The sequence below is a fragment of the Neofelis nebulosa genome, chromosome 7 (genome assembly GCF_028018385.1).
Source record: "Neofelis nebulosa isolate mNeoNeb1 chromosome 7, mNeoNeb1.pri, whole genome shotgun sequence".
NCBI classification, from domain to species: domain Eukaryota; kingdom Metazoa; phylum Chordata; class Mammalia; order Carnivora; family Felidae; genus Neofelis; species Neofelis nebulosa.
Window position 1 is genome coordinate 145,297,678 of NC_080788.1, and position 12,458 is coordinate 145,310,135.

The 12,458-nt window shown below is 45.4% G+C and overlaps 1 protein-coding gene and 1 pseudogene across 5 annotated transcripts in view; one reads left to right on the top strand and one right to left on the bottom strand.

Annotated features, from left to right (window-relative positions):
• The window catches only part of MOK (MOK protein kinase), a 71,140-nt gene extending 69,035 nt beyond the window's left edge, over positions 1–2,105 (bottom strand). For 4 of the 5 annotated variants that reach the window (XR_009264809.1, XR_009264808.1, XR_009264810.1 and 1 more), the window contains exon 1: positions 1,864–2,102. Coding sequence is in view for 2 of the 5 variants with exons in the window: in XM_058740315.1 (XP_058596298.1) it covers positions 1,864–1,870 (7 nt within the window). In the remaining 3 variants the exon portion in view is untranslated. Of the gene's footprint in view, positions 1–1,863 lie in introns of all 5 variants that reach the window. The other variant, XM_058740316.1, reaches the window with a different exon arrangement.
• Positions 2,028–4,278, top strand: LOC131518003 (large ribosomal subunit protein uL24-like; annotated as a pseudogene).
• The last annotated feature ends 8,180 nt before the right edge of the window (positions 4,279–12,458 follow it).

Consider the following 12,458-nt stretch of genomic DNA (forward strand, 5'->3'; position numbering starts at 1 on the left):
CTTGTGTGCGTGCTCTCTTTCTCTCTCAAAATAAATAACTTTGAAAAAAATAAATTCTTATTAAAAATAAGTAAAAGGGGGGGATGGACACATTTACATAGGCTGACACAGATTACATCACATATACAGATACACATTTATATAAACAGACATAGACATAAGTGAAACTGTAAGAGTGGTAGCCTCTAGCACAGGAGCAGGAAAGGTCTAAGAGGCAAAAGTGAATAAACGGAATGATCAAAAGATCACACCTAACTTCAACAAAACTGGAGACACGCTGACGGAGACACAACCTCACCTCTGACGTATTTTTGACCAAAATATTTAAGCGAAAGCTAATCATGAGGAAACAATCAGATAAATCCAAATTGAAGGCCATTCTGCAAAATCCATGGCCTGAATTCTTAAAAAAAAAAATGTCATGAAAAACACAGAAGGCAGAACAGTCTGCCAGTTTAAAGGAGGCCAAAGAGATATGGCAACAAAATACGATTTGTGCTTTTTGACTGGATGCCAGAAAAAATAAAAACACCTATAATGGATGTTATTGGGATAACTGGGAAAATTTGAAATATAGGCTGCATATTGGATAAGAGTACTATATATATCAAGATGTTGTTTGTACTGTGATTATGTAAAATGTCACTGTTCTTAGTAGATACCTGCTGAATTATTAGTGGTGAAAAGGACTGATGTGCACTAACTCAAAACGCTCAGCGAAATAAACACTGTACATAATTTAGAGTGTGCAAGTAAACAGGCACACAAAAGGCAAAATGGTGCATTTAGGTGAAAGATTTATAAACAGTCAATGAATTCTTCTTGCAACTTTCATACATATTCAAAATTCTGACAGTAAATAGTTGGGAAGGAAAAAGGACAAAAAATATGTGTATATGAGTCCACACTATAAGTAAAAATGCAAATAAAGCCTTTTGTAGGCCTTGTGTTCTAACTACAGCTTTGGGCGCATTAATGAAAAAGAAAAACTTGTAAACAATAGCCCAAAAGAAAATAAGAATGTCTTGTAAAGTATGAATGGGGTAAATTATTTTAAATATCTTTGTTTCACAATTTATGCCATAATCAATTACCAATGGACACTTAGGGTACAATGCAAATTTCACATTGCAAGTATACGTAATTAAATCTTTTCACAGCAAAGGAGGTCCGAATTTTTCCATACCTCTAGCAGAAATACACATCTGTACAGTAATGTGTAAAAAAAAAAAAAAAAAAAAAAAAAAAGCCCATCCAGGTTGGTTGCAGTTCAGTTACTCATAATCCACAAATCCAAGCATAAGTAAAAATTTTACCGTTACATTTTCTAGGACGACCACTTCATTTCCCAACTTCCCAGTAACACTTTCACCAAAAGGTTGTTTCAAAATCCCTATAAAAATAGTTCCAATAAAAACAATACTGTTTGACCCAAAAAATAAAGTAGCCCATCTTTCCTCTCATTTTTCCCTAAACCGATGTCATTAAAGGGCAGAAAGCCACACAGTAACCGCTCACTACCTTACTGCCGAATGTTCAAGAATCCCAGTTTCAGTCCAGCGTGCAACAACAAAACCTTCAAAACTTGTTACATAACCTCCACACCAAAATATGCCTGGGAGGTCTGGGGCTGGGCGGGGGGGGTCGCTCTAAGACCCCACCGCCCCCAAGTCCGCCTCGAACCCCCGGGGGCGCCGGCTTCTGACAGCCCAGGGAGGTTCGGGGTCCCCACACGCTGCGCCTTCCTGGCCTGCCGAGTGGACCCACCACCCTGGTGACCAGACCCTGCCCCTTCGTACCCTCCCAACCCCCCGACCCCCGCCGTTCGTCCTCGCGTCCCCGCCCCTCCCCGGCCCCGCTCACTCTTCATCCTGGATGCGGAAGCCGACGACAAGCCCTTGCCGACACTGGGCGGAGAAGAAAGGGGCAGAAAGGGAGGCCCCCTGGCTTCCACTCCTGTGAGGCAGGGTCCCGAACCAGGACCTCCGCGCTGGCTCCTCGACAGAGAGCGTTAGGATCCGGCCGCCATGTTGTATCGCTGTCACCCTAGCAACCATCAGGCCCCGGACGCCCCGAGGCCGCCTCCCGCGCGTGCGCAAAACACCATCTCCGCATCTGTCGGTCCAAAGTGTACGCGTGCGCAGTGCGGCCCGCCTCCTTAGTCTGGTTGCTAAGCAACCTCCCTCGCCGCTTTTGGTAAGCAATTCTCCGCCTCTGAGTGTAGGCGACCTTCCGGGATCGCAATTCCCAGCCTGCCTGAGAATTTAGCCATGTGATACCTATTGCTGGAACTGGGCTGGGGACGCGCTAAATAACTGTCAGTTGATAAATGTTCCTTGCCGTCTCATCCTGCGTTTGATCATCTCCTATCTAGTCTGGAACACAGAGGTTCATTTGTAAGTTTTTCTTTTTAATTCAGCAAGCGTTTATTGAGCCCAGGGTACTGTTGCAGGCTTTGGGACTATAAAGGAGGGCAGTGTGGACAGGGTCCCTGACTTCCTGACACTTATATTGCAGTGTAAAGTTGAAGGAATGAATATGTGAATAAACTCTGTGCAAATAGGGTGACTTGATAACCAAAAGGTGACTAGCCCTCCGGAAACTCACAGTGCGCTAAAAATAACAACTGTATGTACCGGTGTAGCGGTTTATGAAGCTCATTGTCATGTATTTGCTTTTTTCATCCCCACAACTACTCCCTTAGGTCAGGTATTCCTATTTTCTCCAATTACTTTTTGAAATTAAAGAAGTAAAACGTGTCCTTTGGGGGGGGGGATCAAAATACAGAAATATATCAAGTAAAATTTGAAATAATCCCTTCGAAGCATTTACATCCTTCTCACTCCCCATCCTCCCCAGAATTAACCACTGACAACAGTTGAGTGGCATCTTTTGGGAATTTCTGTGCATGAATTTGAACAGACTTTCCCCACAATTGAAAATCATGGGTATCCTTCTATAATTTGCTTTTATTTCCCCCACTTAATAAACCGTAGTCATCTTTTAATATTAGGACATGGAGAGCTCCCCTGTGCTTTTTTAACTGATGCATAATATTCCACAGTATGGATATACTCTCATTTTTTAACCATTTCCCTATTTATGTTTCTTATTTTTACTATTACGAACAATACTTCAGAAAATACCCTTGTGTGTATCTTTGAGCACACATATGACTGTTTCTGTTGGGGTTGATAGGTCATAAGGCATCGATAATTTAATTGTGGACTGATGTGAAATAATTCTCCAAAAATACTGTGCCAAACACAGAAAGATCTATACCTGAATTCCCTCCCCTCCCCACACACACACTTGCATGGACACAGGATGTCTACAAAGATTAAGAAGCCATTCGTCTCTTCCCCTTTGCTACCATTGCTGGAACCGCAGCAGGCGAGCTTTGGCCTGCCGACTGCAACCAAAATGAAGTTCAATCCGTTTGTGACTTCTTTTTTTTTTTTTTTCAACGTTTTTTATTTATTTTTGGGACAGAGAGAGACAGAGCATGAACGGGGGAGGGGCAGAGAGAGAGGGAGACACAGAATCGGAAACAGGCTCCAGGCTCCGAGCCGTCAGCCCAGAGCCCGACGCGGGGCTCGAACTCACGGACCGCGAGATCGTGACCTGGCTGAAGTCGGACGCTTAACCGACTGCGCCACCCAGGCGCCCCCGTTTGTGACTTCTGACCGGAGCAAGAACCATACCCGGCATCTCAGTGCACCTTCCCACATTCGCAGGAAATTTATGTCTTCCCCTCTTTCCAAAGAGCTGAGACAGAAGTACTGGGTGAGGACACGACAAAGGTCAGCAAATTGGCAAAGTCGTCCAGGCTTACAGGAAGAAATTCATGTCATCTACACTGAACGAGTACAGCGAGAGAAGGCAAATGGCACGACTGTCCACGTGGGCATCCACCCAGCGAGGTGGTCATCACTAGACTGAAACTGGACAAAGACCCAAAAATACCCTTGAATGCAAAGCCACGTCTCACCAAGTTGGAAAGGAAAGGGGCAAATATAAGGAAGAAACAATCAAAAAGACAGGAACAAAGTAATCTTATATACGACATTTAATAAAAACTGTTATGGGGCGCCTGGGTGGCTCAGTCGGTTAAGCCTCCGACTTTGGCTGAGGTCATGATCTCACAGTTTGTGCGTTCAAGCCCTGCATTGGGCTCTGTGCTGACAGCTCAGAGCCTGGAGCCTGCTTCGGATTCTGTGTCCCCCTGTCTCTCTGCCCCTCCCCAACTTGTGCTCTCTCTCTGTCTCTCAAGAATAAATAAACGTGGGGCGCCTGGGTGGCGCAGTCGGTTAAGCGTCCGACTTCAGCCAGGTCACGATCTCGCGGTCCGTGAGTTCGAGCCCCGCGTCAGGCTCTGGGCTGATGGCTCGGAGCCTGGAGCCTGTTTCCGATTCTGTGTCTCCCTCTCTCTCTGCCCCTCCCCCGTTCATGCTCTGTCTCTCTCTGTCCCAAAAATAAATAAAAAACGTTGAAAAAAAAAATTAAAAAAAAAAAAAAAGAATAAATAAACGTTAAAAAAAAGTTACAATGGAAAAAAAAAAGCCACTCAGGAAAAGATCAAAACATAACAACGTGCAATTTTTAACTTCTTTATGGTTCCCAATCCTTTTCTGCTGTCCTCCCCTGAGGACATAATCTCTTCTCCATTGGCTGGCAGCTTTCTCCTCTCTAAGCCACTGCACATGAGCCCCGAATGCTTCCACTGTTGGCCTAGGCCACTTTCACCTGTCCCCTGCCCTCTGGATCCCACCTCAGCAGGGGGCAAACCACCTGCCCGGGTGCACTCTACCCTCAATATTCTCTTCCTCCCCATCCCGCAAGACACCTCAGTTTCCTGCACACCCCTCCTCCTTTTTCTGCCCACCTTACCTTTTGCCGGTTCCAGCCTCCTTCCAGCCCTAGGCTGACCGAGTCTCTATATAAGGTGCCTGTCATTTATAAGATAAATCCACATTTCTCACCCCATACACAATCTCCCCCCACCTGAAATCTTCAGGCCCACACCTTTGCCCATCCTATCTTCCTTTCACGTCTTTGGGCCTGAATTCATTTTGGTTTAGAAAGTTATTTCTTCTTCCTCAAATAACGTCTTAAATATACTTGACATATATTTAATTAACAAAATTATAATTTACATTAATATATTATTATTAGTCCCATCTTTCACACACTGCTGCAGTGATCAGCCCTGTAAATACATAATTTCCTATATGTCCATGTGTAGAAATTCCTAAAGTGGAGCTTTGGAGTCAAGGGCATCTACTCTGAAATCTTTAACTTCTTTTTAAAAAGCTGAGTCAAGTTCACATGACATCGAATTAACCACTTTAAAGTGTGACATTTAGTACATTCACGGTGTTGTGCAACCATCACCTCTATCTAGTTCGGAAATAGCCTCATCACCCCAGAAGGAAGCCCTGCTCCCATTAAGCAGCCACATGATGCTAAGTGAGAGAAGCCACACACTAAAAGCCACGTGTGTATTGTATGATTCCATTTATCGGAAATGTCCAGAATAGGCAAATCCCGTAGAGACAGAAAGTAGATTAGTGGTTGCCCAAGGGCTGGGGGAGGGAGAGGAGAAGGACTGCTCATGGAGACAGGGTCTCTTTCTGTCGTGATGACAATGTTCTGGAATTCGATTGTGGTGATGGTTGCACAACTTTGTAATAGTTACTGAATTGTACATATTAAATGGTTAAGAATGATAGGTGGGGGCACCTGGATGCTTCGGTCAGTTGAGCATCGGACTCTTGATCTCAGGTCAGCTTGTGATCTCACGGTTTGTGGGGCTGAGCCTCACCTTGGGCTCTGTGCTGTCGAGGGGATTCTCGATTCTGCTTGGGATTCTCTGTGTCTGCCCCTCCCCTGCTCATGCTCTCTCTGTCTCTCTCAAATAAATACACTTTAAAAAAAGAATGATATGTGAATTTTATCTCAAAATAAATTGAAAAAACCACAAAGGGTGCTTATTGCTGGTGCTGCTGTTAATGGTGCTATCTTTGTTAGCTCTGAAAACCCACATCTAATTCCTGTAGACCACTGGGATTTGATCTCTCCCTGTCTCCTTGTGGCCTTTCCCTTTATCTTGGGACTTTGTCACATTTATCTTTCTGTCTCTTTCATATGCTTCTTTTTTTTCTTTTTAATGTTTTTTTTTCAGAGAGAGAACGTGCAAGCAGGGGAGGGGCAGAGAGAGGGAGGCACAGAATCCGAAGCAGGCTCCAGACTTTGAGCTGTCAGCACAGAACCCGACCAAGGGCTTGAACCCACAGCCTGGGAGATCATGACCTGAGCCAAAGGCAGACACTTAACCAGCTGAGCCGCCCAGGCGCCCCTCTTTTCATATGCTTCTTCTGCCCCTTAGATTCTAAGCTCCTTGGGCCGCCCACCTTTTATCTTCCTTGCAGGCAAAGGATGTTACTGGATAGTCACTGAGTTCCTGTTAAATAGATGAACAGGTGAATGCATTTTGGCAGGTGAGCCCCAGCCCTATTGTTTCTGATTGCCATGGCTGTGGGATCTTCTGCTCATTTTCATCATGGACAAGTGGCTCTGGGTAGTGACACTGTAAAGACCAGTGTGCTTACCCAGGCAAGCAGGGGCGGCTGGACTTCAACCCTCACCAGCTGGTCCAGCCCACCACCCTGGTATGCGGCCTGCACCTGGTGTGTGAACGCCCGGGAGAGGAGGGAAAGGGCCTCCAGAATGAAAGATCAAAGGATACAAATGGGGTACCTTAGCAGGAAGTTTACAGAAGGGGGACTTGTGAAAGGTTTTGCCTAGAGCAGTGGTTCTTAAGCTTTAGCGGCACCCAAAATCACCTGCCTTCAGGTGATTGTGATTTGTTGGACCCAGGTTGCCACGCCCCACTCCCAAAATTTCTCGCCTGTAATTCTGGGGTGGGGCTCAATAATTTGCATCTCTAACAGGATCCCAGGTGATGCTGCTGCTGCACCAGTGACCATAGTTTGAGAACCACTGGCCTAGATAATTCCTCGCTCTTTAAAAATTCTAAACAGACTAGGAAACGCTACTTCGAAAAAAGCAATTGCTGTGGACCCATGTCTCCCTATTGAAACATTCTCAAACACCACGCCTGGGCGTCAGTCTTCTTGGTTTATGTCTGTGTGGCCTGGTCACCTGCTTCCCTGGACCACTCGTGCCCTAAATGACAAGGAGAAGAATTGACCGCTAAGAAACAATGGGTCACGAGCCCTTCACCTGTCCAGCACAGAGACAACAGCCAGGCTCTATGACATACTCAAAGGATGCTTGCAAAATGGAACCACCCTGTACCTTTGAGCTCCACCTTGGAAACTGCTCGAACACTACCTAACACACCCACTGGAGCTTTTTGGTTCATTCTAAAACTGTTCCTAGGGGCGCCTGGGTGGCGCAGTCGGTGAAGCGTCCGACTTCAGCCAGGTCACGATCTCGCGGTCCGTGAGTTCGAGCCCCGCGTCGGGCTCTGGGCTGATGGCTCGGAGCCTGGAGCCTGTTTCCGATTCTGTGTCTCCCTCTCTCTCTGCCCCTCCCCCGTTCATGCTCTGTCTCTCTCTGTCCCAAAAATAAATAAAAAACGTTGAAAAAATAAATAAATAAATAAATAAATAAATAAATAAATAAAAAATAAAACTGTTCCTTGCACAGTTCTGCCCGTATCCCAGAATTAGCTTTTCCCTATTTTCCAATGTCAAGAGATTCAGCCATGAGGCCGTGTTTAAAAGTTATGTGTCCTGGGGCGCCTGGGGGGCTCAGTCGGTTAAGCGTCCGACTATGGCTCAGGTCATGATCTCCCAGTTTGTGGGTTTGAGCCCCACATCAGGCTCTGTGCTGACAGCTCAGAGCCTGGAGCCTGCTTCGGATTCTGTGTCTCCCTCTCTCTGCCACCCCCCCCCACCCTGTCTCTCTCTCTCTCTCTCTCTCTTTCTTTCTCTCTCAAAAATAAACATTAAAAATTAAAAATTTTTTTAATAAAAGATATGTGTTCTTCTGCTGAGCATCTTAATAAGTGTTCCAACCAGGAAATAGGCAGAAGTTAGAAAAATTAGAGATGACGGAAATTTCAAATGTGTTAACACTGGTAAGGTGGGCAGATGCAAATCCACCTGAAAATATTAGAAATTAGATTCATTTTAGAAAATAATAAATATATCTCAGAGGAAATGAAGCTAACAGGGATATGAAATAAAGAGCACAAGAATATTGGCCACTCAAATTAACATGAAGAATGGTAACTAACCAAGCACCATAAATAAGGTCACGGTGTAATGTGTGATGTGAACACAAAAATAGATAAACTTCCGACTCAGAGAGTCTATGCACATCTCTGAGAAGAAGGCATTTGGAACAACAGATATCTTATAAAGCTTAAGAAGAGGTTTCCTAAGAGGAGAACAGAAAGAATTAAAATTCAGCCCTTAAAGTCATAGAGAGGAAAATCACACCAGGGAACCCCAGTCCAATCACTGGACCACCGTTTTCTCATTTCTGTAGCATGGGGTTAAAAGTACCCACTCCAAAGGGCGGTTGTGCAGATGAAGTCAGATGTCTGTGACACTATACAATACTGCTTGATTTTTGCCCACATGCTCAGTAAATGTTGACTAATCAAAAGGCATCATCCACTGTCACCTGCTGTTACTCCTTCCTTTCTGACAAGGGCGAGCCTGATTTTCAATGATTGTTGAACATCCAGGACAAATTAACCGTTGATGGGGAGGAATTAAGCAGGTAGCCTGATAAGGTTGTAGAAACCCATGTGGTCTGTTGGTGGAGACCCAGAGAGGCCTTTGCCAAAGTCACCCACTCGCCAGTGGCCATCCTGGGCTCAGACCCAAATCTGTAACTTCCAACCCCCTGTGCTTCTACAGCTCCCCTGCATCTAAAAGAGACCTTTTTTAAAGCTTTGCAATTAATGTACATGCTTTAAGAAAGGACATTTTTAAAAAGTCTCTGGAACCAACTGATTTGTTGTAGCAAATTAGAAGCAACATCTGAAAAATCCTTATGTTTGTCTATTTTTCCTTTGTGTTGTCTAACAGTTTTGACATAGTACATATTGTACAATGAAGCATTTTATTCCTGCCTCCCCACCCCGCCCCTGCTTGCTTTCTTTCTTTTTTTTTCCAGAATTGATTGGCAAGAATTCAGCTTCAACATTCAAAGTGTTTTGCTCTGTCCTTGTCTGTGTGCTCCAGGGCTCCAAGTCAAAATAAAAAATATGAAAAGAAGGTTGGAAGACAGTTCAAGGAAATTGTTCAGGAAATAGACAATAGACCTAGGCCTGGACCAAAGAAAAGAGAAGAAAGTTAGAGATTCAACCCCGAAGTTTTGACCTCTGAAGAGTGATGTTCCAGAAAAAGGTAAGAGGAGATTATCAAATCTCCCTTGGAAACATTCTTCCTCTGAAATGTTGCCAAGAATGGAAGGGCATGGGGCACCTGGGTGGCTCAGTCGGTTGGGCAGCCGACTTCAGCTCAGGTCATGACCTCACAGTCTGTGAGTTCAAGCCCTGTGTCTGGCTCTGTGCTGACAGCTCAGAGCCTGGAGCCTGCTTCGGATTCTGTGTCTCCCTCTCTCTCTGCCCCTCCCCCACTCGTGCTCTGTCTGTCTCTCTCTCAAATAATAAACATTAAAAAAAAGAATGGAAGGGCATGTTTCTGAATCAAAAGGTCTAACAGAATGAACTTAACACACACACAATGAATTTAACATTAATTCAACAAACTGACCACCTACCTTGCACCAGGCACTCTTCCAGGAACTTGAGATCCACGAACGTGGTGATGGAGGCCACGATCAGAGTGTGGCTTCCACGAGCAAAAGAACACCGAAGATTGCTAACAAACCACCAGAAGCTGGGAGAGAGAGCAGAGAGAGGCACGGAACAGATTCTTCCTCAGAGCCCTTGGAAGGAACCAACACTGAGGACACCTTGGTCTTGGACTTCTGGCTTCCAGAACTTGATAGAATAAGTTTCTCTTAAGTCACCCAGTGTTTTATTGATGCAACCCTGGGAGACGAATACAGTATGTCTTTATGTTCATACCGAAGTTTCCAATTTATAAACAGAATGACGAATTTTACCAGTTGGGTTTAAAGCAAATGGACTATTTAAAATCCAAGCTGCATGCACAAAAGCACCCCTCAGACACTGAAAAACCTGAATAATAACCCAGCATCACCTGGTGCTGGTCATGTATGAGTCCGCATTTTCCTAACTCAAAGAATGAAAACTAGGACCTGTTTGTCTTGCAGGAACTGTAAGATGGAGTCCGAATTGGCAGGAGAAATCCAGAGGAGTCCGCACACACCCGGGGTAGGAGGCGCGCTGGCGGCCGGGTGCTCAGCGGACGCCTAGGTCTCGGGTGCCCCCTACCGTCTGCGTTCAGTCACTGCGTCTCCCCCACCGTGGGCACGCCGGCTCCCTCTGCCCCGGGGGATTGGAGCCCGCCCACTCAGGAAACGAGCCCTCAATTCTGCCCGGCTTGTGTCAGGGCTAGACCTCTAAGGGATGATCTGTCAACTTCGACAAACCTGGATCGACCATCTACTATGTGCCAGTCACTTCTAGGTGCTGCAGGTGCAAAATACAAGTTGCTGCCCTCCTGCAGTCACGAAATTAAGAAAGCTCCGGACGAAATATGAAGCAGGAAAAAGCAGGGAATTCTGAATGCGGGTTGCGATTTTAAATAGGGGGGTCAGGGAAGCCTCGCTGAATATGTGACATTTACGCATAGACGTGAGGACACGAGGGAGAGAGCCTTGGCAGTGTCTGGGGGAAGAGGGTCCAGGAAGAGGGAACAGAAGTGTAGAAGCCCCAGGGCAGGAGCATGGCCTGGTGAGCAAGATCCAGGAAGGAGGGTGATGGGGCTGTGTCAGGGGGCACCGGGAAGGGGAGCAGGTTAGGTCGGGGTCTTTCGGATGGGTGTTATTCTGCGTGTGGGGTTGCCACGTAGGCACAGGATGGGCGGTTAAAGGCGAACTTAAGGTGTTTATGTAGATAAACAACTACATATTGTCTGGGACATACACTAAATTATTTAGGGCTGCTAAATCTGGCAGCCCTAGCAGGGCTGGGCCAGGAGGGGAGGGTTTGAACAGAGAAAGTACTTGATCTGATATGTTTTAAAATGTGATTTTGCAATTAGCTCATTCATTCATCTGACTCCTATTTATTATTATTATTATTATTATTATTATTATTATTTAAGTATAATCTACCCCCCATGCAGGGCTCAAACTCATGACCCCAAGATCAAGAGTCACATGCCCTCCTAACTGAGCCAGCCAGGCGCCCCTGACTCCTATTTATTACACTCCTGTTATTTCAGAGAGTGTGCTAGGCGCGGGACATTCAGCGACAAGCAAAATAGACAGGGTTGCCGACACTTCACTTTGCCCAGAGCGCTCTACCTGTTTGGGCCTATACTTGCCCATCCTTGACCTTCAGAATGCAGTCAAGTTTCCCAGTCTTCAAAAACCTGCCCCAAACTTCCACCCCTGGCACTGTTTACTTACCTACACTCAGCGCGATGCCTAAGTGTCTCCACCCATACTAACTTAGCACCTGTCTTTGCTAAACTGTGGGCTTGGTGAGGACAGGATCAGGTCTGCTTGGCTTACAGCTGATTCCCTGTGGTTCGGGCACTGCCAGGCTTAATGAGTAGGTGTTGACTAAACCTGACTCAACACCTCCTTTTAATAACATCTGTTCTGTTAAGATCAGCTAGACTGGGCTTCTGCTGGTTGCAACAAGGGACGTTGATGATAATCTGCCTTTTTTTTTTTTTTTTTTTTTTTTTTTGAGTAATCAGACCAGAGGGACAATGTGAAAAGCTGGGGCTCCCTTCTCCTACTCCCAGAGCACAGGAGGTCAGGGACTCAGAGACCAAAAAGCCCCCCGGGGGACAGTATCTTTTCAGACACTAACCCTTTGGAGTGGGTACTACCCGTTGCCCACCCAGCAACTGCTTCATGATTTAATCATGTGCTAGTTAACAAGAGAGGGCAAAATGAAGACATTTGCCAGACATCAAAAAAAGGGCGGGTGGTGTGTGTGTGGGGGAAACAATGGCTTATCCACCTAAGGAAACATTTAAAAAATGACATTTGCAATTGCTTAGGGGTATGATAATGATAGAATATTAAGTACAAAAAAGATAAAAGATCATATTCTTTTTTAACAAGGTCGAACTGAATGCCAAATATATATTTTTAAATAAGCCTGTGCAGTGAAAAAGGATTGTCAGGAAAGATACCAACCAACGCTGCCGTTGTTTTGGGGCGGTGGGGGATTCGGTGGTTCTTTTGTTCTCTATCTGGTTTTCTGCATTCTCTAAGCTTTATTTAGCCACACCAAAGCTCTTGATACACGAAGTTTCCACGCCGGAAGGATTCTCGAGATACATAAAAAAAGCATTGAGTTGCAA